At 41.1% G+C, this 22,544-nt stretch overlaps 1 protein-coding gene across 1 annotated transcript in view; it reads left to right on the top strand.

Moving 5' to 3' along the window:
• HMCN1 (hemicentin 1) overlaps positions 1-22,544 on the top strand; it is a 372,920-nt gene that overhangs the window by 270,704 nt on the left and 79,672 nt on the right. The window contains exons 69-75 of the mRNA XM_078393073.1: positions 12,677-12,955; positions 14,391-14,587; positions 14,722-14,803; positions 15,771-15,907; positions 16,336-16,477; positions 20,014-20,158; positions 21,854-21,981. Coding sequence (XP_078249199.1) covers positions 12,677-12,955; positions 14,391-14,587; positions 14,722-14,803; positions 15,771-15,907; positions 16,336-16,477; positions 20,014-20,158; positions 21,854-21,981 — 1,110 coding nt within the window. The remainder of the gene's footprint in view (positions 1-12,676; positions 12,956-14,390; positions 14,588-14,721; positions 14,804-15,770; positions 15,908-16,335; positions 16,478-20,013; positions 20,159-21,853; positions 21,982-22,544) is intronic.

Below are 22,544 nucleotides of genomic sequence, written 5' to 3'. Positions count from 1 at the left end.
CACTTGGAGGTAACTGTCCAAAGTTGGTATCTTGTCCGGGGTGTATGGTCTCTGTGGCAAAATAGATCTCCTGCCAAGGTCCCACATAACTCAGCATATTTGGAAATGGCCATAACCGGGCATAAGTCCCGAACTGAACAACACCCTAAACTTATCACTTTACCTTTTCCTAACTCATCTATCTTAGAATGGCGAAGATGGAACAAGTTGTCCATCTGTAACACGTTTTTGACTTGTCTGCTTTTGACACCCTTACTAACTCACTCACTCTAAATGCCCCCCAAAATGCACACAACATAGCTGCTCTAAATAATTTGGCCTTGTATTGGTCACTGCACACTACAGCCCAAACGTGACCTAGTTGAACCAGGATTTTTGGGGGCATGGGAGTACATCTATCTTCCTGTCTACCTCTTTCATTATTCTAACCCTCAATCATCTTTCTAATTTGAAAATCACTTCCATATCTAGACACCTTTGCACCTTTGCATAAAAGGCCAGAGCTGTCAGCCTCCCTTGAATTGTCCGTGTAGCCAAACCTTTGCAATGAAGATTGATTCCAAATTGCTGAAAATGGTCCACTGTCATAGGCAAAGGTCTACCCAGATCTTCCATTTTGCAAAATGTAAAAAATTCTTCACAAGTAGCTGCATAGCTGCATCTAGTACTGGGAGTGATTGCTAAACTGATTGCCCTGTTGGCTTCAATCCTCCAATGCTCCATACCTCATGCGGTCGAGCCTGAGCTCCTGGTACCAATGCCCTGAACCGGTCAATCTGTTGACGGGACAGGACGTCAGCCAGCTCATTATTTACACCAGGCACATGACGAGCCTGGAATACAATGTTATAACTCAAACAACGTAGGGCGAATGCTCTCACCAATCTCATCACCCTCTGGGATCTTGATGTAAGGGTATTTACCACATGGCCCACAGCCATATTGTCACACCAAAAAGTGACCACAGAATTGGCCCATATGTCCACCCAAAGCCGTAGTGCTCCCACTATTGGGAAGAACTCCAAAAATATTAGATCATGGGTGACTTTGGAGTCACGCCATTCCATCAGCCGTGGGCCGGCACTCCATCGACCTCTAAAGTAAATAACGTATCCTGTTGACCCAGCAGCCTAAGCGCACATCTTCCCTCCAAAAAGAAATTCCACTAAAACTATCTAAGAACTTTAACCAGATTAGCAAGTCCTCTTTCATTCCAGCTGAAATACACCATCTGTGGTGTGGTTTTGTTAGCCCACTCATGACCTGGGAAAGCCCCACCCTGTGCCTAAGCATCCACTCCAAAAATCAGCTGAAGTGCTCAAACACAGCACAAGAAATGGAACACCCCGTTGGCAATGCCATTATATAACCCTTCAAATTGAAGACCTAGTAGCTCAAAATCATCTGGGAGAATAGAAAATAAGCAAAATGCCGATTTAATGTCTGACTTCATGAGCTCTGCCCCATTGCCACAGGATCTAACCATTCGAATGGCAGCATCAAATGAAGTATAATGGACTGTGCATAACTCCTGGGGGATCTTGTCATTAACTGATTCCTCAACTGGATAGGAGAAATGATGAATGAAGCAAAACTTGCCCGGTACTTTTTTTTAGGGGCCACTCCCAATGGGGAGACTCTCAAATTTGGTACCAGTGGCTTGGAAAAAGGTACAGCCACCCGTCCCTTGGAGACTTCTTTCTTAATCTTTTCTCTAAGTACATCTTCCATACCCTTCACTGATTTCAAATTGTTTGCCATGGTAGCCGCCTAACACCCTGCACAGGGATCCTGAAACCAAATGTGAATTCCTCCTGCAAATAAAGAGTTGCATCTCTGTTTCAGTCTCTACCATGGGGCACTCCACATATGAAGCACTGGTGACAAAATCAACATGGTTTCTAGTTGCACCCCTTTGTGTTAAATTCCCAGCAAACCAGGTGTGGTTGAACCACCTGGCCCACTGGAGCACGAGAGGTATTGTAACTGTTGTTCCTCTGAATCAAATGTCCGCTGTCAAAACAGTCGCCCAGATTGGGATGAGAAGGGATCGTTAACTGTAACCACAAGCTGTGGTGATGCACATCCCAGCACATTTTGGGATGTATCGCTGCTCTCATATGGAATCCCTCATCATAAAGCAACCACACCTGCCCTATATATCAGGGCTATGTATTGTATTAATTGCCCCTGAAGGGTATGCCTTGACTATTGTTCCTGCATATATCCAAAAAAAAAAAAAAAAAAAAACCCTGGAAACCAGTTCATCCAACATCTCTCTGGCTTTTTTCCCTTAAATCTCTTTTTCTTCCTCTTCTTTGGCCCCTTTCTTTTCTTCCATTTCTCTGTTCAAGAGTTCGAATACATCCACGTAATTGTCTCTTTAAATCTTCTCTATTGTAGCTGGGAGAAGGTGATCACCCAATGGCAATGATTGATCACCGTATGGAAGGACGCTCCTAGACACAAAGTAATATCTAGTGTTTGGTATCGTGGGGTGACTGAATTGTCAAAATCCTTCAACAAAACCTGGTGTCTAACTAGGAAAGGACCAGTGTGGGTAAGGTGCTGTCCAAGGCTTTGAAGCCAGTACAGGCACTCCCAACACAGGTTAACCCCTCCCAATGCTGCAAGGCATTAAACCAGCAGTCATCTGAGAAAACACAGATGGGGTAACATCCCCCCAAGGCCATATTCCTTCTGTGTGTGTCATGCGTGATGAGGTTGCCAACTCACCGGCTAATGGCAATGCAGACACTGCAGCATTGATGGAAGGCACCTCTGATGCCTGCTGGCTAGGTCCTGCTGTGGCGCAGTCAACCTTGGCCTGCCTGTCTGCTAGCATCTTTACATCTTGGCAAGTCTGCTCTTCTTCAACTGGCTTGCCCATCTGAGTGTTCTCAATGGCCTGAGGCTCGAACCTCATGTCCACTTCCGTATCAGGACAGTTGGGCCGCTGGCCCCCAGTCCCTCCTTCTGCCAAAGACACTCTTGCAGCAGCAGCAGTTTCTTTCTCTAAATGAGCAATGCGTGACAACATTACATCACCCAACTGTCACAATTCTGCCATCCTGCATGTGATGATTTGTGTTTTTATGTGTATTAGAATGGGATATGTAGTCCTAAGATTGTCCCAATAGCATCCATTTTGATTTAAAGTCTGTTCTGTAGTAGGAAAGTTTTACATGCTGTTTCAGAGAAGCTTCGCTCTCTGGTTATCTCGTTGCTAAGATGAGTAGAGAGCAGAGACTTTCGTAGTCAAAATAATTCTGCCACAAAGAATGATAACACCTGAAGCTCCATGAGAAAGTTAGGCGGGACAACAAGACCCAGGGGGCATTCTGGGAAGAAGAAGGAAGAGTGAAGAGAAGAAGAAGATGGAGTTTGCCTGAGAAAGGGGCAGACACGTGCTTTTCCCTTAATGGACTATTTTTCCTACCATGGACTGGTTTTCATCTAGCATCAGCCTTTGAAGACCCAAGACACGTGAGATGGACTATGTTACCCTTTATATTAGTTAGCATAGTTTCATTTCTTTATTTTTTTAGCTGGAGTGGGGGGAGTGGAGTGTTCCGTTGGTATTGAATGAAAATGTACCTACTAAACTATTTTACTATCAACTGAATTCTTTTCTAAAGCAATTCTTTTCAATAAAGCAGTAATGATTTAATCTGCAGGTGTTAGTTCTTGCACAGACTGGCTGAATGTCTAATTGGCCACGTGTGTTTGCTACTCTAAGTTCCAGAGCCAGATTATTCTGAGTATAGCTCAAGGATGTGTCTGTGTGTCTTGCTTTCTTAATAAGGAGATTGGCTTTCTGAGGAAGAAAATTTAGACAGAACCTGGCTGAGATCTAAGTGGCTCTGCTCAGCAGTTAGAGGTTTGTCTGGATTTCGTACTCGTCCCAATTTCCGGCACCCCCATAAATCTTCTTGGAGATAAGGGGCTGCTTACATGGTGGCAGCGGTGACACGAAACACGGGCTTTGATTTATTGTGTTTACTTTGGCTTAAGTTGAAAGCAGCAAGCATCTCGATGCATGTGCTTTTCACAGATGAAACTCCCAAGCTTTGGCAAAGGGGTTTCCTCCACGCTATTTACTTTGAAGAGCTATAAATTAGCCAAATTGTTTTTTCTTTTAAGCTAAGGGTCTTAATGAAAAGACTTAGCTTTAAGCCAAGTCTGTAAGAACTAATGCTTTGGTTATGTAATTGGGCTGTTTAATGAGTGGGCATTTTCATGCAAGTAAACGGTCGCCCTTCTGAAGCTCCAGTTTAGGGCTGTCTCCTGCCAGAGTGTTTTATGGTTTTGACCTCGCCCTACAGTTTCGGCTACATGGGCAGGGAGAGATTTTTCCTTTTGAGTCAGAGTGGCGTTTGCATTAGTTGCAGCTTGTATGGAGCAACACTTAGCAGGAGAAGAATTTTTGGAGTTGCCTGGAGAGCTGTTTGTGACTCAGAGAAAAGTTAAGATTGGTGGTGCATCTGCTAAGCTGCCTTTGGTTAGTACAGATACGAAGCCCTGGCACCAAGAGCTTTTGGAGGCTCTTGAGCACGACGTCTTGACTCAAAGTGGAGCTAAGCAAAGGATTACTTATGGTTCTTCACAACTGAGAAGGGAATTACAAAAGGGAAATATAATGGCTAAACTCCCAGCACAGGACGTCCAGGATCTACTTGGATCTGATTCAGATCAGACTTGGACTAAGTTGCAACAGATGGATCAGGCAGAGGAAATGGCGAGTGCCAGCACTCCAGTAAGGAAGGGAGTGCCAGTCAGAAACATTTCTGATGGGACAGCAGGAGCAGCAGCAGCAGCAGCAGCTGGTGCTGAGGGCCCTGATCCTAACAAGAGTCTATCACCAGTGGATAAGTTAACAATGATGTTTGCTGATTTTGTTGCTTGTCACACTCAAACTATTCGTAATCAGAGCATTGCTGATGAGTTATTGAAGCAGTACAGAGAGGCAAAGGTGGAGCGTTTGGTTAATGAGCTGAAGGAAAAAGAGGAGTTTAAGAACTCAATAGCCAGTGTTGATAGAAGCAATCTACCTTACTACCATGATGGCGATGATATATTATCGTTTTTATCGATATTTGAACAAGCGTGTCGAGATCTTAAGATACCGGAGGCCTGGCACCTCAAGCTACTGCGTACTCAGTGTTCTGGGCAACTTGCCAACTTGGTAGCCAAATTATCTGATGAGGACCCTGACTGGCCTACTTTTAAAGAGGTGGTAAAGAGAAAATTTGGTTTCACTTCGGAAATACTGAGGCAGAACTTTAGAAAACTGAAAAAGCAGCCTAATGAGTGTTATTCTGCACTAGCTGACAAAATAGAACATCTAGGTGATCAGTGGTTGAGTTCCTTGGGCGCCAGTACTTTTGAGGATTTAAGAACTGTGTTGTACATGGAGCATTTTCTTAATTTAGTGCCTTCAGAAATAAGGAGTACTTTGTTGGAGAGAGGATACAAAGACTTGCAAACCCTTGCTTTAAAGACTGATGAAATTCTCTCCTTTAAAACTCATGAACCTGCTGTTAGGGCAAAGACTACACCAGTAGTCCCTAAGAGACAGAGTCAGCCTGAATTTAGAAAGTCTTTTCCTCAAGAGCCCAGGCAAAGTTCATTTGAGCAACGCAGGAGCCTAGCTCCTAGCCAGAGTAAAACGCCTCTTAAATGTTTTGAATGTGGTGGCTCTCATCTGCGACGAGATTGCCCAAGGTTGAATATGCCAGCTAGCCAAGTTAAGGAGCCAGCTAGAAAAACACCTGTGCCAGCTCCACGCAGATCTAAAGCAGGCACACCCAAGATGGCGTATGTAAGTTCTGTGCCAGCAGGAACTCAGCAAGTGCCAGCTGCCAGTAATGCAGTTTCTGTGCCTCACCAGTCAAGCATTGTGCCTTCACAGAGTCAGGAAGGAGTTAACTTAACTGTAACCCCTTCGCAAGCCAGTGGAATGCAGGCAGCAGTAAACCAATATGTGCCTAGAGTTTTGGACTTACAAATTGCTTCAATTTCCTCAGAAATTGTAAAAGAGACTGCATCAGGAGAGAGGTTTTCTGTTATGGATCCTGATTGCATAGTACCAACTGCGCAAAGGGACTGGGCAACCCGCACATTTTCTGAGGTGGTTTTTCTTCACACACCTGGAGGTGATATGGCTTTAAGTGCTTTTCGTGACTCGGGTGCCGACATTTCTTCGATAAGCAAACATTTTCTAGACCCCCACCTTGATCTTGAACAACCTGAGGTGTCCAGTAAAAACTTATGGATCTATAGAGACTGATCAGCGTTTCATTCCTCTAGCTTATGTCAAAATTTCCTATAAGTCCTGGTCAGGGGCAAAACATATTTTAACCCATGAGGGAAAACCTGATTTTCTTCTTGGAAATAATCTTGCTTTTTTGGATCACATGCAGAGTCAAAATGCAACTTCGATGTCGGTAGTTACACGTTCTCAAAGTAGGGAGATGCATAATCCTGAACGGGAGCAGGAATCCACTGAGGATAGCTCAGATGGAGACCTTACCCAACAGCAGCCTCTTGTGACCGAACCTGATAATGCAGCTACAACTGAAACTACAATAGAGGAGGTGATACCTAAGGGATCAGAGGACTTTAGACTGAAGCAACTTAATGATCCCTCTCTAGCTTCTTTGAGGTCACAAGCAGACAACTATGCTGAACGTCCTGCGCATCAGCAAGTTAGTTTCCTGTGGGGAGAAAATGGACTTTTGTACAGAGAATATTTCCCCAAATCCAACTTGGATGCCCAACCTGTTCAACAGTTAGTCGTGCCTACTGAATATAGACTGAGAATACTAGAAATGGCTCATGACCATCCGAGTAGTGGGCACCAGGGAATACAAAAAACCCTAAAGAGGATTTCTCAACATTTTTACTGGCCTGGTATTTCAAAAACCGTAAAGGACTATGTCAGTTCTTGTGACTATTGCCAACGCACAGGCCATCAAACTGACAAGGTAAAGGCCGAAATGCAGATTATGGAAATTCCTGACCAAGTGTTCCAGTGTTTGCAAATGGATGTGCTAGGACCTTTTGTTCCTACTAAATCTAAGAAGAAATACTTCATTTCTTTCATCTGTTCTGCCAGTAGGTGGATCGAGGCCTACGCTATTAGCAACCTGACAGCTACAACCATAGCTAGAATCATCGTGGACTTGTGCTCGCGTATTGGAGTACCATCCAAAATAATTTGTGATCAAGCAGGAGCCTTTACAAGTGAACTTATGCGTAAGATCTGCGAGATAAGTGGAATAACCATCAGTTTTAGCACGGCCCATCATCCTCAATCTCATGGTATGGTGGAAAGAGGTCAACAAACTTTGCTTAGGATGATTAAAACTTTGACCCAAGAATATGGAAACATTTGGGATGAGCTATTGCCTTTTGCTTTGTTTGCTTACCGTAGCTCAGCTCATTCTTCACTAGGTGGCTTTTCTCCAAGTGAGGTGGTGTTTGGAAGAAATCTACAAGGACCATTGGACTTCCTAAAATCCGATTGGGAAGGAGTGGTTAAAAGTAGTACTGTGCCAGTTGCTGATTTTGTTAGAAAACTTCAAGAGAAACTCTTGGCTGTCCAAGAGTTGGCCAGAGACAATTTGTTGGACGCTCAAGCAAGTCAGAAGTTCTTCCACGACAAGAGATCCAGACACAGGGAATTTTCTGTGGGTGATTTGGTACTTGTTCTGAACCCACTCAGACCTTCTAAGTTAGAAGTTGTCTGGGAAGGTCCAGGTGAAATTGTTCAAAAATTGGGAAATGTCAATTATCTTGTCAAAATGTTGGATTCTACTAAGAAACCTGTTCTTTACCATGTCAATAGTTTGAAACTGTACAAAGATAGATCTGCAATGGTTTTTCAATGTCATGCTGAATATTTTCATGCTGCAAATGAACCTATTGATATGTTGTCTGAATTGCAAGATGCAGGTACATGGTCTGATAATCTTGTTTTAACAGGTACCGTTGATCAGAAAGAAAGGTTGTTTCAAATTTTAGAACAATACCAAGATGTGTTTTCAGATAAACCAGGTTACACCAAATTGATCAGTCATGTGATAACTACTGAGAACAATGCCCAGCCCATACGGTCTAGCCCATATAGAGCAATTGGTAATCATGCTATCCAAATTGAACAAGAGATACAAAAGATGTTATCTTTGGGGGTGATTGAACCGTCATTCTCCCCTTGGGCTTCTCCAGTGGTTCTGGTGCCAAAACGTAACGCTTTGGGTGAAATTCTCGAGGAAGTAAGATTTTGTGTTGATTACAGAAAGTTAAACAGTGTTACTGTTCCAGATCCATACCCATTGCCTAGAATGGATGATTTAATTGAACATCTTTCAAAGGCTAAGTTTATCAGCATTCTCGATCTAAAGAATGCATATTGGCAGTTAGATTTGGCTGAAGATTCACGAGATAAGACCGCTTTCATCACGCACATGGGAACTTTCCGTTTCCGCAGATTACCATTTGGTTTGAAGAATGCCGGTGCGTCATTTCAAAGGATGATAGACAAACTTTTACAAGGTTTACCTTTTGCAAGTGCTTATCTTGATGATGTTGCCATTTTCAGTTCTGATTTTGATTCTCACATGTCTCACATTGAAACTGTTTTGTCCAGACTTCAGCAAGCAGGACTGACAGTCAAAGCCAGCAAATGTCAATGGATGCAAGGAAAAGTCATGTACTTAGGTCATTTGATTGGGCAAGGAGAAATTCAGACTTTGCAAGCTAAAGTACAATCTATTAATGATTGGCCTATTCCAAAAACTAAGAAACAGGTACGCTCGTTTTTGGGCCTAGTCGGCTACTACAGAAAATTCATTCCTGATTTCAGTCATTTGGCTTCACCTCTGACAGAGCTCACTAAGAAGAGACAGCCTGTCAAGGTAAAGTGGACACCAGAGTGTCAAGGTGCCTTTGATGCTTTAAAAGCTAAGATTATGGATGCACCTATACTGAAATCCCCTGATTTTGACAAACCATTCATTTTACAAACAGATGCCTCTGAATTAGGACTTGGAGCCGTATTGTTACAGCAAGGAGAAGATGGGAATCTTTACCCTATCTCATACTTCTCTAGAAAACTCTTGGATAGAGAGAGAAATTACGCAGTACCTGAAAAAGAAGCTCTTTCTATATTTTGGTCTCTCAATTTATTAGACCTTACCTATGGGGGCGTAAGTTTACACTCCAAACAGATCACAGAGCTTTAGTTTGGTTACAGAAGATGAAATCTCACAACCAAAAATTGTTGAGATGGAGTCTAGCATTGCAAGATTTTGATTTTGAAGTTCAACACATTCCTGGAAAATTGAATGTAGTGGCAGATGGTCTTTCTAGAATGTACTGTGAAGATTCTTATGAACCTGAACGTTGAAACAATGTATTCAACAGTGTGCTATGTTTCAGTATTGTAATAGTTAATCTGTAGTTGAATTTTGAGATGTAACCAGTTAATTACTTTCAATTACTTTTTAGTTACTTTTACTTGATTTCTTAAAATTAGATCAGATTAACTGCTCTGAATTTTAACGATAATCGGGGGGGCATGTGATGATTTGTGTTTTTATGTGTATTAGAATGGGATATGTAGTCCTAAGATTGTCCCAATAGCATCCATTTTGATTTAAAGTCTGTTCTGTAGTAGGAAAGTTTTACATGCTGTTTCAGAGAAGCTTCGCTCTCTGGTTATCTCGTTGCTAAGATGAGTAGAGAGCAGAGACTTTCGTAGTCAAAATAATTCTGCCACAAAGAATGATAACACCTGAAGCTCCATGAGAAAGTTAGGCGGGACAACAAGACCCAGGGGGCATTCTGGGAAGAAGAAGGAAGAGTGAAGAGAAGAAGAAGATGGAGTTTGCCTGAGAAAGGGGCAGACACGTGCTTTTCCCTTAATGGACTATTTTTCCTACCATGGACTGGTTTTCATCTAGCATCAGCCTTTGAAGACCCAAGACACGTGAGATGGACTATGTTACCCTTTATATTAGTTAGCATAGTTTCATTTCTTTATTTTTTTAGCTGGAGTGGGGGGAGTGGAGTGTTCCGTTGGTATTGAATGAAAATGTACCTACTAAACTATTTTACTATCAACTGAATTCTTTTCTAAAGCAATTCTTTTCAATAAAGCAGTAATGATTTAATCTGCAGGTGTTAGTTCTTGCACAGACTGGCTGAATGTCTAATTGGCCACGTGTGTTTGCTACTCTAAGTTCCAGAGCCAGATTATTCTGAGTATAGCTCAAGGATGTGTCTGTGTGTCTTGCTTTCTTAATAAGGAGATTGGCTTTCTGAGGAAGAAAATTTAGACAGAACCTGGCTGAGATCTAAGTGGCTCTGCTCAGCAGTTAGAGGTTTGTCTGGATTTCGTACTCGTCCCAATTTCCGGCACCCCCATAAATCTTCTTGGAGATAAGGGGCTGCTTACACTGCATGCCTTGGATTCCCTACGCAACCTCGGTGTAGTGGTACTAGCCACATTCCTAGCCATTGCCCTTTACCTTTCTAGTTTGCTCAACTTTGCCAGTATGGCACTCTAGTCTGGCCACTCCTCATCCTCAGATCCACTGGGGATGGATTTGTAGGGGCTTTTCATTTTGCAGACTGTTTGCTTTTAGCAAAACCTTGGCCCTTTTTTGGCTTCATGTAGCCTATCTCTAATATATACTGATTTGCAGCAACCATTTGAGCCCAAAAGGAGGCAGTATGCCTCAAAAATGGCTGCTTGCTTTTTTTAAAAAACAAATCCACCAATATATCTCGGTATACACACAATACATATAATTTGCCAATTTACATATACATATATATGTTTGATTTGTTTATTTATTTATTTTTATTTATTTAATTATTTAACTTTCCCATTTTTTCCTTTTCAATCGCTCCCCCTTTTCTTTTCTATCCCCCTCTCATGCTTCAATTAATTTTTCCAGTGCTTAATTCACACACACACACCCATTGGAGGCTGCTTCTCAAATTAACGGATTTCTTCCCAATTGTACTTTATTATTATTATATTAATTATTATTATTTTCAACTTAGCTTTCCCTCTTATTTTAAATTCAGGAAGGGTTCCCTATCCAGATGCACATAAGCAATATTTTAAACAAAATCCAACTGTGGGCTGCACTGTTACAACCCGAAAAAAGCCTCCAGAGCCAAGCTACGTGCAAGGAAAGCCAAACTGCTTTCCTCAGAGCTGTGTGGCTTCCCTCTTGCTCAGCTGATTGAAGAAGAGGCAGAGTGAGAGGGATGCTGGCTCTTAAAGCCTCTGCCCATCCCCCCACCCTGAGAACAGTGTCATTATGCTGTGATACTGATCTCCAGGCGGGTGGACAAAATGCGCCGCTGCGGCAGCTCCTCACCCAGTGGAGTGGACATTGTTGTAAATTTGCTACATATTTAATTATATGCTCTAAATCTGAACCTGGACAAGATGGAGGTCCCAAGGGTGGGTGGCCCCTCCATTGGTGGTTTGGGAAACTCCCTCTCTTTTGGGGGAGTGACTCTCACCGCGAAGACAGGTTCGCAGCTTGGGGTCCATCTGGATTGGGTGCTCACCATGGAAACTCAGGTGGTGTCAGTGGTCCACTCCACCTTTTTCCATCTGTGGCGGATTGCCCAGCTGCATCCCTATCTTGAGGTTGGGGTGCTCACCACTTTGGTCCATGTGCTTGTAATCTCGAAATTAGACCACTGCAATGCGCTCTACATGGGGCCTGGAGAGAAAGAACAAGAAACTGATCCTTCTTAGCAGTGGCCCCTCGCCTTTGGAACAGTCTCCCTTCAGAGATCTGTCTGGCTCCCTTGCTGGGTGTTTTTAAGAGCCAACTTAAGACCTGACTCTTTAGGCAGGCTTTTCCTCCTGTCATCACTTGATTGTTTTTATCTTTTCCCCATCTTGAATGATATTACTGTACTATTGTTGTTCTCTATTTTATTATATTTGTTTTATGCTATTTTTTATTGTTAGCTGTCCAGAGTAGACTTGGGTCTAAATGGGTGGGGTATAACTAACTAACTAACTAACTAACTAACTAACTAACTAACTAACTAACTAACTAACTAACTAACTAACTAACTAACTAACTAACTAACTAACTAACTAACTAACTAACTAACTAACTAACTAACTAACTAACTAACTAAATACATGGATGGATGGATGGATGGATGGATGGATGGATGGATGGATGGATGGATGGATGGATGGATGGATGGATGGATGGATGGAAGGAAGGAAGGAAGGAAGGAAGGAAGGAAGGAAGGAAGGAAGGAAGGAAGGAAGGAAGGATGCATGGATGCATGGATGCATGGATGCATGGATGGTAGAAATTTATGTAGCTTCATTCTCTGTATAAGGAACATTAATCTGTGCAGTCTGGAATATATTAGATATTTAGGGGAAATGTAATGTATTTATATCTCATGTGCTAGTTTTATATAATTCTAGTGGCATAGAAGTACCAACCTTCATAGAACTTTTTTGACCAAATATTGTGGGATGGCAGAAAACCCCATGCCTAATGGAAGGTTACTGCACATAGCAAAAATATGCAATAGCAGTCCAGTTAAAATAAGTTCCATTTTTCAGATTTTGTGTTCATCTAATTCTATAAATGATCCTCTTGATATTTTCCTGCAGTACCACCAAGCATAGAAAGTAGTGGAGAAACAGAAGAAATAACGGTTATAAAAGGGAATCCAGTGGCTTTGGTTTGTTTGGCTGATGGAATCCCAGCACCTCGTATGTCATGGCTTAAAGATGGCCAATCTTTCATCCTTGGTTCTCATGTGACTTTGGAAAACCAAGATATGGGTCTTCACATGGCCAAATCAGAGAGTGATGATACAGGTCGATATACCTGTATAGCATCTAATGAAGCTGGAGAAGTCAACAAGCACTTTAATCTTAAAGTTCTAGGTAAGAATTTTCAATATTTAAATATGCAATTATTTAAAGACCATGAGCTTGGCTAGTCAGAAGTTATCACAAGGATATCCATGAAAACTGGAAGTCTAAATAGGTGGTTATATATCTCATAATTTCTGCTTGTAAAACATTTGATGTGGTAGAATCGGTGCTCTAGCCAGGTATTGAACTGCAAGGGAACATGGAAAAGCCTGAATGGTGGCTACAGGTTTCCATGTGGTACTATGTAGAATGGTTGAAGATAAATGAACTAAATTAAATCATGGCAAGATGGAGGTGTTGCTGTTCAGTAGAAAGTCAGACTCAGGAACTAGGATTCAGCCTGTGCTTCCCCAGTAGGTCAGCTGGCAACATCAGCAAGGACTGTTTCACAGAACTCTGCTTAATGTACTAGGATGACCTTCCTCAACCTATCTGATTTAGCAATAGGTATCTATGTCTTCGTTGCAGTTTGGCTTGACTACTGGCAATCAGTTCTAGGTTATTCTACAATTGAAGAGGTCTGAGATCTTCAGCTGGTGCAATATGCACTGAGTAAAGCAAAGCAAAACATGCTGTTTATATACCGCCCATAGTGTTCAGAGCTCTCTCTGGGTGGTTTACAGTTTAATAATGCAGGGTATACATCCCCCCTGTCCCCACAAGCTGAGTACTCCATTTATTGACCTCAGTAGGATGGAGGTTTAACCACTGTGCCACGAGGCTCCAGTGCACCATATCATGATTATGTAACCCTGATATTGAAATACCTGCCTTGGTTGCCAGTTGCTCTAACTGGACCCAATTCAAAGTGTTGTTTCCAACATTTAGAGCCCTTGGGAGTTGGCTGTTTAAGGGATCATCTATCTCATTATGAACCTTTCTGGACATTAAGATCTTAAGAAGATCAACAGTTTTGAATGAGTGTGTACTAAAATTAGGTGATGCACAAAGAGAGGGTCTATTTATTTATTTATTTATTTATTTATTTATTTATTTATTTATTTATTTATTTATTTATTTATTTATTTATTTATTGGACTTATATACCGCCCCATAGCGCTACAAGCACTCTCCGGGCGGTTTACAATTTTTTAATTATACAGGCTACACATTGCTTTATTGGATTCCAGTGATTTTACAGTTACATCTGTTTTACTTGCTTTTATTGGTTTATGAAAATTGTAGGCCACTCTGAGCACTACTTTGTAGTAGTGAAAAGGGTCAGGGCATAAATGTAATAACAACACCAATATGGCACCTGGTCATTTGCTTTCACTGTTTGTAGCTAACAAGGTAGAAGTGGCAGGAGGTGAGTTCCAGTGTGCGAATTGTTTCTCCCTAGTGGCTTCTTGTGCCTGTCTCATACCAAATGAATACCTGATTTTTTCCCGGTATTTTGTTTCGTTCTGTTATAAAATTGCGGACATTTTGCCATCTCCTTCAGAACCCCCACGTATTAATGGATCAGATCAACCTGAAGAGATTTCAATAGTCGTTAACAACCCCTTAGAGCTTTGGTGTATTTCTGATGGGATTCCAGTTCCCAAGATCATGTGGATGAAGGATGGGCGGCCAGTGCCCCAAACTGATGATATTCGTATCCTAAGAGGAGGAGAGGTCCTTCGATTTTCCAGTGCTCAGGTAACAGAAGCACAACTCACTATTAATTGGATGACTACTAGAGTCAAATGGGATTACTACCATTTTGGAATTTATCCTCCATTTAATTTGATTTGGTTGAGTTTTGTTTTTAACTCTGGCTGTTTGTCCTGCAGGTGGAAGATACTGGAAGATATACATGTTTGGCTTCTAGCCCTGCAGGAGATGATGATAAAGAATATTTAGTGAGAGTACATGGTAAGAATAATTTGGAAGGAGCAATAAGCTCAATTATGCAATCTTCACCCACCTGCTTCTGAGCGTCTGTCTATGAAACCGTGACTACCCTTTTCAACTTTTTCCCTTTGCACTCTTATCTCCCTCCTATCTCTTCAGAAGACAGAAGATAATAAAAATATGATAGAGATAATTTTTAAATTTAAAAGGTTAGACCCTCTCTTTGTGCATCACCACACTCTCTCACACAAACAGTTATGGATTAACAGAAAATATTTCTGTGACAGCAGAACTTGTAATTGTTAGGAATGCTCCATGAGGCACAAATATTAAATAGACATCTGTTTCATCGAAAGGCCACTTTCCTGAATTCTGTACTGTATTTGAGTTTCCAGCAGAGTGTGTGTGTGTGTGTGTGTGTGTGTGTGTGTGTGTTAGGGACTTAGCTTGCTGGATAGCTCAATGTTCATTTATTGTGCCTCATAGGAGAAGTGCCAGCCTGTGGTGTCAGAAGGTTAAGAACTCCTGAACATTTTTATAACCTAGGGTTCAGTCCATGTTAGTTTGTACACATAACAAGTCAGGATAGGCTGGAAAATGTTCCAATGGCTGTATGGACTGGTTCTCCAAAAAGTGGCATGAGATACAAGGCACAACGTATAATCTTCATTTTTGAGAATTACTGGCAACAAAAGTAATTTATTTGGGGGCTTCCATAAGAACAGTGGTTAAGCCAGGTGTTCTTGGACTACAATTCCCAGAAGCCTTCACCACCAACTGTGCTAGCCTGGATTTCTGAGAGCTGCAGAACACCTGGGTTACCCAAGGTTGGCAACCACTGCATTAGAAGAATTTTGAGGTGAGAATCAATATTTGGCAGTTAAAAGGATATTTGTCAGAATGCTAATCAATGTTTAAGAATTTTATTCCAGTAAATTAAGTTTTTATTTACCATATAGTATATTTTGCACTTTTTAAAATTTGACAGTTCCTCCTAATATTGCTGGTACAAGCAGTCCGCAACATCTCAGTGTGCTGAAGAATAGGCAGATTATCCTGGAGTGCAAATCAGATGCAGTGCCTCCTCCCACAATCACATGGCTCAAAGATGGAGAGATGTTGCAGGTATGTTCTCTGCATCTGCTTCCTGAGATTTGTCAATACAAAATTGATTGTAGTGTCCAATGCATATATAAGGTAGAGAATAGGCATATAAAGTGTCTTTAGAAATGTGCAAAAAATGGTCTAAATTATGGTCATTTCTGCATTTCTGGGATGACTGTAGGGTTGTTGTTCAGCCCTCAGAGTGGAGCCTAAGAATGTGCATGGTGGAAATTTTATTTTATTTTATTTTTTAAATTTTGGGTTCTTCTGGCCTTCTTCATTTTTGTATTTTTACACAAAAGGAAAAGGCCTTGCTCATGTTTCCCCATTCTTGTTTGTACATTTGTTTTTTTCTGGCACTCTAAAAAGCCTAAAGAGAGATAGAGAAACCTAAAAACCCACATAAACTGTTGAAAAATAATATGAGCTTGTGCAATCTTTCTTCTCAGGCAACTCCTCGTGTTCGCATCTTATCTAGTGGGAGATACTTGCAGATCAATAATGCTGACCTAAGTGATACAGCAAGTTATACCTGTGTTGCAAGTAATATTGCAGGCCAAACAAAAAGAGAGTTTGTATTGTCCATAAATGGTAAGAGAAGGCAAAAATTGTTATATAATTTTTGTATGGTATTGCTGTGGAAGGTCATGATGTGACATAGACTGTAACTCTTTTTCATGGTGAAGTAGCCTTCCAGTTTCACTGTGAGAATGGGTATGTACAGTAGGACCCTCATATCCACAGGGTATCAGTTCCAAGACTCCACTGTGGATGCTGAAAGGCATTTGTTATTGTTGTTTAGTCGTTGTGTCTGACTCTTTGTGACCCCATGGACCAGAGCACGCCAGGCCCTCCTGTCTTCCACTGCCTTCCGGAGCTGGGTCAAATTCATGTTGGTTGCTTTGATGACACTGTCCAGCCATCTCATCCTCTGTCATCCCCTTCTCCTCTTGCGTGCACACTTTCCCAACATCAGGGGCTTTTCCAGGGAGTCTTCTCTTCTCATGAGACGGCAAAGTACTGGAGCCTCAGCTTCAAGATCTGTCCTTCCAGTGAGTACTCAGGGTTGATTTTCTTCAGAACAGATAGGTTTGATCTCCTTGCAGTCCAGGGGACTCTCAAAAGTCTCCTCCAGCACCACAATTCAAAAGCATCAATTATCCGGCGATCAGCCTTCTTTATGGTCCAACTCTCACTTGCATACATCACTACTGGAAAAACCATAGCTTTGACTATGCGGACCTTTGTCAGCAAGGTGGTGTCTCTGCTTTTTAAGATGCTGTCTAGATTTGTCATCGCTTTCCTCCCAAGAAGCAGGCGTCTTTTAATTTCGTGGCTGCTGTCACCATCTGTAGTGATTATAGAGCCCAAGAAAGTATCTTCCCCTTCTGTTTGCCAGGAGGTGATAGGATCAGTGGACATGATCTTAGTTTTTTTGATGTTGAGTTTCAGACTGTTTTGTGCTCTCCTCTTTCACCCTCATTAAGAGGTTCTTTAATTCCTCCTCACTTTCTGCCATCAGAGTGGTATCATCTGCATATCTAAGGTTATTGATGTTTCTTCCAGCAGTCTTAATTCCATCTTTGGATTCATCCAGTCCAGTCTTTTGCATGATGTATTCTGCATATGAGTTAAATAAGCAGGGAGACAATATACAGCCTTGTTGTACTCCTTTCCCAATTTTGAACCTGCTGTTTTAATAGTGAATGCTATGCATAGCATAGTCTCTGGCTCTCTCTAGTTGCCAGTTCTTTTAACTTCATCTTTATAAATATATATACGTCTGTGATTTTTCTCTTAAAATTTTTAATATTTTCAGATTGTGGATAAGTGAATGAGCAGATACTGGTCCCATGGATAAGGGGGGGGGGGGTACTGTACATAAAACCTCTCTGAGAATCTTTATGCTTCTCTTCCACTTTATTGAAAGCTATGTTCAGCATACTGATGTGGTACTACTTTCCTGGACTTCAGATGGCAGGTGAAAAATTGTAGGTTTGAATGATCATCTATTAGAAAAAAGAATACATGGAAAAGTAGGATGTTTGAGTAGTTATTGTGTATCTTCTACATAACTTCATATTGTGTTGGATACAAAGACTTTTTTTTAATGTGAGAAGACATGTGGTCCCTTATGTTCAGTCAAAAGATCTGTTCAAGCAAAAACTATGTTATCTGTTTTTGCTAATAATGTGGCACCTCACGATGTATTGGGATACCGTCTTGTTCAAAACATGGTTTAAAGCGGGGATGGGCAATTTATTGAAATTGGAGGGGTGCTTCCTCCCCTTTGAGTCCACTGGAAGATGCACCATGCCAATGGTAGAGCAAGGAAAGAAAATTTCGCATGAAATCAAGATATGTGAGGAAGGTGCAAATTGTTCTAAAGCAAAATCATGCTTTTGGAAGACTTCTGGGAGGGTATTTTTTTCTTTCTTTATTTTAAATAAAGGTATGCATACTTTGATTCCCCCCGCCCAAGGAAAATGTGGATAAGTTGCCACTGTTCTGATGATATTCATCCCATGAATTAAATTCTTTAAAATTATAGTAAAAAATATAAAATATCAGGTGAGAGAACACCTATGGTAGAAGACCAGCAAAATACTGGTAGGACGAAAGTAATCATCAAATGAAGCCTGCAAATATAGACAAAAGTCCTGCAGCTTAGTGTACTAAATCACACTAGAGTAGGCTTATTGAATCAATGAGGTTTAGTGAGTCAACTGCAGTGCAGGTTCCATTGATTCAAATGGGTCTACTCTGGTGCAATTTACTAAACAAAACAACAGGATTTTGGCCACTGATGTACGTACTAGAGATGGGGACAAATAAAAAAATGTGATTTGTTTTGAACCATTATTCATCAAGGTTAATGGATCAACGAACACAAATATACGAATATTCTTCAAAGAATCAATCCGTTGATTTGCAGGGGGGCTTGGTGAACATTGGATCAAGGACTGCCGAGTTATGTAGTCTCAAAGAGGGCCACCCCCAGGAAAGCTCCCCCCAGGTACCTAGAGACTCTAGAATCACAACGGAGCTTCCTATGCCTTTTCCCAACACACCTGCCAACTTTGGTGAAGATTGGATATCAGACATCCGAGTTGTTCACCCACAAATTGGGTCCCCCCAGGAAAGTTTACCACACAGCACAGAAGCCCATTCTGCATACCAGCCGCTGATCCGCTGATCAGAAGCCAATAGGCAGCCACCCCCCAGGCAGCCACCCCAACAGCCATGGCGTGTAAAAAGGGAGACTGGCTGCCCTTTGCAAAGATGGTAGCCGTGGCTTCATTTAGGGTAGGGAAGCTGCAGCTGCTATCTTTTCAAAGGGCAGCCTGGATTCCCTTAAGATAGGCTAAGGGAATCCAGGCTGCCCTTTGCAATGATGGCAGCTGCAGCTTCCCTCCTAAATGAAGGGCAGCCAGTCTTCATTTTTACATGTGTGGTTCCGAGGCCAGAAAACTTCAGCAGCAGCGATTAAGGTAAGAGGGTGTCGGTGGAGGTGGGGTAGCGTGGCGTGGAGCCTAAGGTAGGGAAATGAAGGGGGTGAGGCTAGGCTGTGGTATTCGGTGGCTGTGTGGGGTGGTGGCTGCCTTTCTGCCACCGATCAGCTGATCAGCGGCTGGTAGGCAGAATGGTTTTTTGTTTGTTTGTTTTTTAATACGAAATACGAATAAAAACGAGTAAATATTCATCCCTTTATATTCATGGGGGTCTCTGGAACCCACAAATACGGATCGATGAGTATTTAATGAATTGGATATATTCGTCAGAAAAAATGATCCATTTTTATATTCATCCCCATCTCTAGTACATACTTGTAAGTCCGTAGCACTTGTTTCTAAGTATACTTCATGTATAGGGTGTAAATCTGGAGAAAAAATGGTAGAAATTTAGTTTTCATTCTCGGTTTAAACAACATAATTTTGTGCTCTCTGGAATATATTAGATATTTGGAGGAATGCAATATATTTCTATCTCATGTGCTGCTATTATATAATTCTAGTGGCACATCAGTGCTGACCTTCATGTAACATTTTTGTCCAAATATTGTGGGGTGACAAAAAAATCCATGCCTAATAGAAAAACTCTCCTTTTAATGCTTTCCCTACATACAGTTGCTCCTACAATTAAAAGTGGTCCTCAGTCTGTGACTGTGCATATTAATATGTCTACTGTCTTGGAGTGTCTTGTGGAAGGCATTCCAGCCCCAAGAATTTCATGGAGAAAGGATGGGACCCTTTTTGCTGGAAACAATGCCAGGTAATGACTGATTGGTAGAAGAAGCAGATGTTATGATGTTTCCTTTCCAGCTTGAGTTTGCAATATAGAAATGAAACCCACAAAAGCCTTGTTTGCTTGAAGTAGATGAAATAATGATTGACACAATGAATCCACATCTGTCTGATGTTGGGCCAAGGAGATTCAATGGTTGTGTATGAGTGAAATGAAGATCTGGCCGTCCTCAGCTCCTGAATGGAGGCAGTAAGGGTGTATGTACGCCACCCAGTTATGGCAGTTTGATTCCACTTTAACTGCCATGGCTCCACCCTGTGGAATTTTGGGATATGTAGTTTGATGATACACTCAAAATCCTCTGCTAAAGAGCTCTATTGCCATCCCCTGGGCTATAGGAAAGAGTTCAGAGTACCTTATCAAACTACTAATGCTAGGATTCCATAACAGGGATCCACAACAGCTAAAGTAGAATCAAACTGCTACAACTGTGCACTGTAATATGCATTCAGAGTGTTTTTGAGGACCTCATGCATTTATAATGTTACTGACTCATATCATATCACATCACATTATCTAAGTAGAGCAGAGGTATCCTTTTTTTCTATTTTAATTTTTTAAATTTTAAACTACTAGGAATAGGGTAGGGAATACAAAAGGTAAAAGGAAGTGTAAGGGATGGGAAAAGGGTTTTGAGGATAGGAGAACACAGAGTATACAATCATCCAATCTATTCATATTAGGTATACATGCCTCTGATATGTTCATTTTTCAATGCAAAAAACAACTTTGTATTCTTTTTTAAATATATCTATATACTGTTTGGTTATCCTCTAAATATCAGCTTATATTCATGTTTTAATTTAAATCTAAGTTATTCCAACTCTATCAAGAAATCAAGACCAATTATAAAATACATCCCCTCTTTCAATTTCCTTCTTCCTTGGATGTACATTCAGCCTGTCTGGAAAGATATCCATTTCTAACACTTCCCATGTTTTCTCAGTACCCTTCTCTCGTTTCTGTGCCTCTATTTTCTTCCAGTTTTGGGGAGATAAAATTAAATCCAGGGCAATAGTCTGATTTTTAACATCACCTTTTTTGACTATTATAGTTGGGTAGCTCACATGGTAACTCTTAATCTCATCTATGTTACCTGGCATCGAGTAGAGCAGAGGTATCTGAAGTATTTGTTTTTTGAGGTTTTTAGGTTGCTTCTTAATTCTTATGCAACATTTTGTACATAAATGCAAACCGGTACATAAACAGACAATGATCTGTTAGATATACAGTACTTTGATTTGGATTCCTGCATTGAGCAGTAGGTTGGACTCAATGGCCTTATAGGCTCCTTCTATTTCCATTATTCTGTTATTCTAATTGCAAAACATACACACATCATGTCTCTCTGTGGAAGATACGTTATTAATATATTTTCCATTCTTTGTTTTAAGGAAATGTTGTAACAAAGAACACATTTATGGTCCTTTCCCCATTTTAAATGCTTTGGGGCTCTTTTGAATGTTGATAAACTTGAGACCCAAATCCAGGGGTGCCCAGTTTACTTGTTTAGCTTGCATTTGTTTAAGATGTTGATTTTTCAAGGGGAAATACAATATCTGGACTGTGGGTTGAAGAGGGAAAGGTTCTGTGTACATGCCATTTTTAATAGTGTGTTTGTGTGTGTGCAGGCATGTTTCAGCCCCCTATGCCTTCTTTTAGATATTTAGTGTCAAACAATGGATCCCTTCATATACATTCAGTGCAAATTACTGACACTGGGCGATATCTTTGTATGGCAACCAACGTTGCTGGCACTGAGCGGAAGCGGATTGACCTCCATGTGCATGGTAAGGATATATATATTTTTTCAGATAAGCATATTGCCTAGAAGTGACATAATTACACTTAAAATTAAATAGTGTAAGCAGGATTGATCTTAGATTATGTACATGGCATGCATGGCTTTCACATTCCACTGTACAATTTATTGGGGCCATATCCTCTCAGTGTTGCATTCTTGAGCATCAGCTGGTTGAGCTGAATTTTCCCTGAGTGCTCCGTTCTTATGTGTTGCTTAGAGCTCAATATAGCATGTTAAACTTCTTGGGCTCTTTTTCAGATGTGGTTCTTATTTTATTTCGTGTTAATTATTGTTAAGGCTTGGTAGACATAAAAGAGATTGATATCCCAGACTTTCAACACTTTAAGCACAAGTCAACAAACATTGCAACAGCATTTGGTCATTTGGCCTCCAAATCTGATAGGTTTTTATTCTGTTTGTTACTTTGGTACAGAGATGAAATAAAGGGTATGTATCTTTGACCTTAAGTGCTCCCACTTATTAAAAACTGAGACCACAGGTCTTTTGTTTGTTTTTTTCCATCATCAAACACTATTTTTCTCATTTATA

The sequence above is a fragment of the Pogona vitticeps genome, chromosome 4 (assembly GCF_051106095.1).
Source record: "Pogona vitticeps strain Pit_001003342236 chromosome 4, PviZW2.1, whole genome shotgun sequence".
In the NCBI taxonomy this organism is placed as follows: Eukaryota; Metazoa; Chordata; class Lepidosauria; order Squamata; family Agamidae; genus Pogona; species Pogona vitticeps.
Note: the sequence above shows the minus strand (reverse complement) of the source record. Positions and strands in the feature narration are given on the sequence as shown.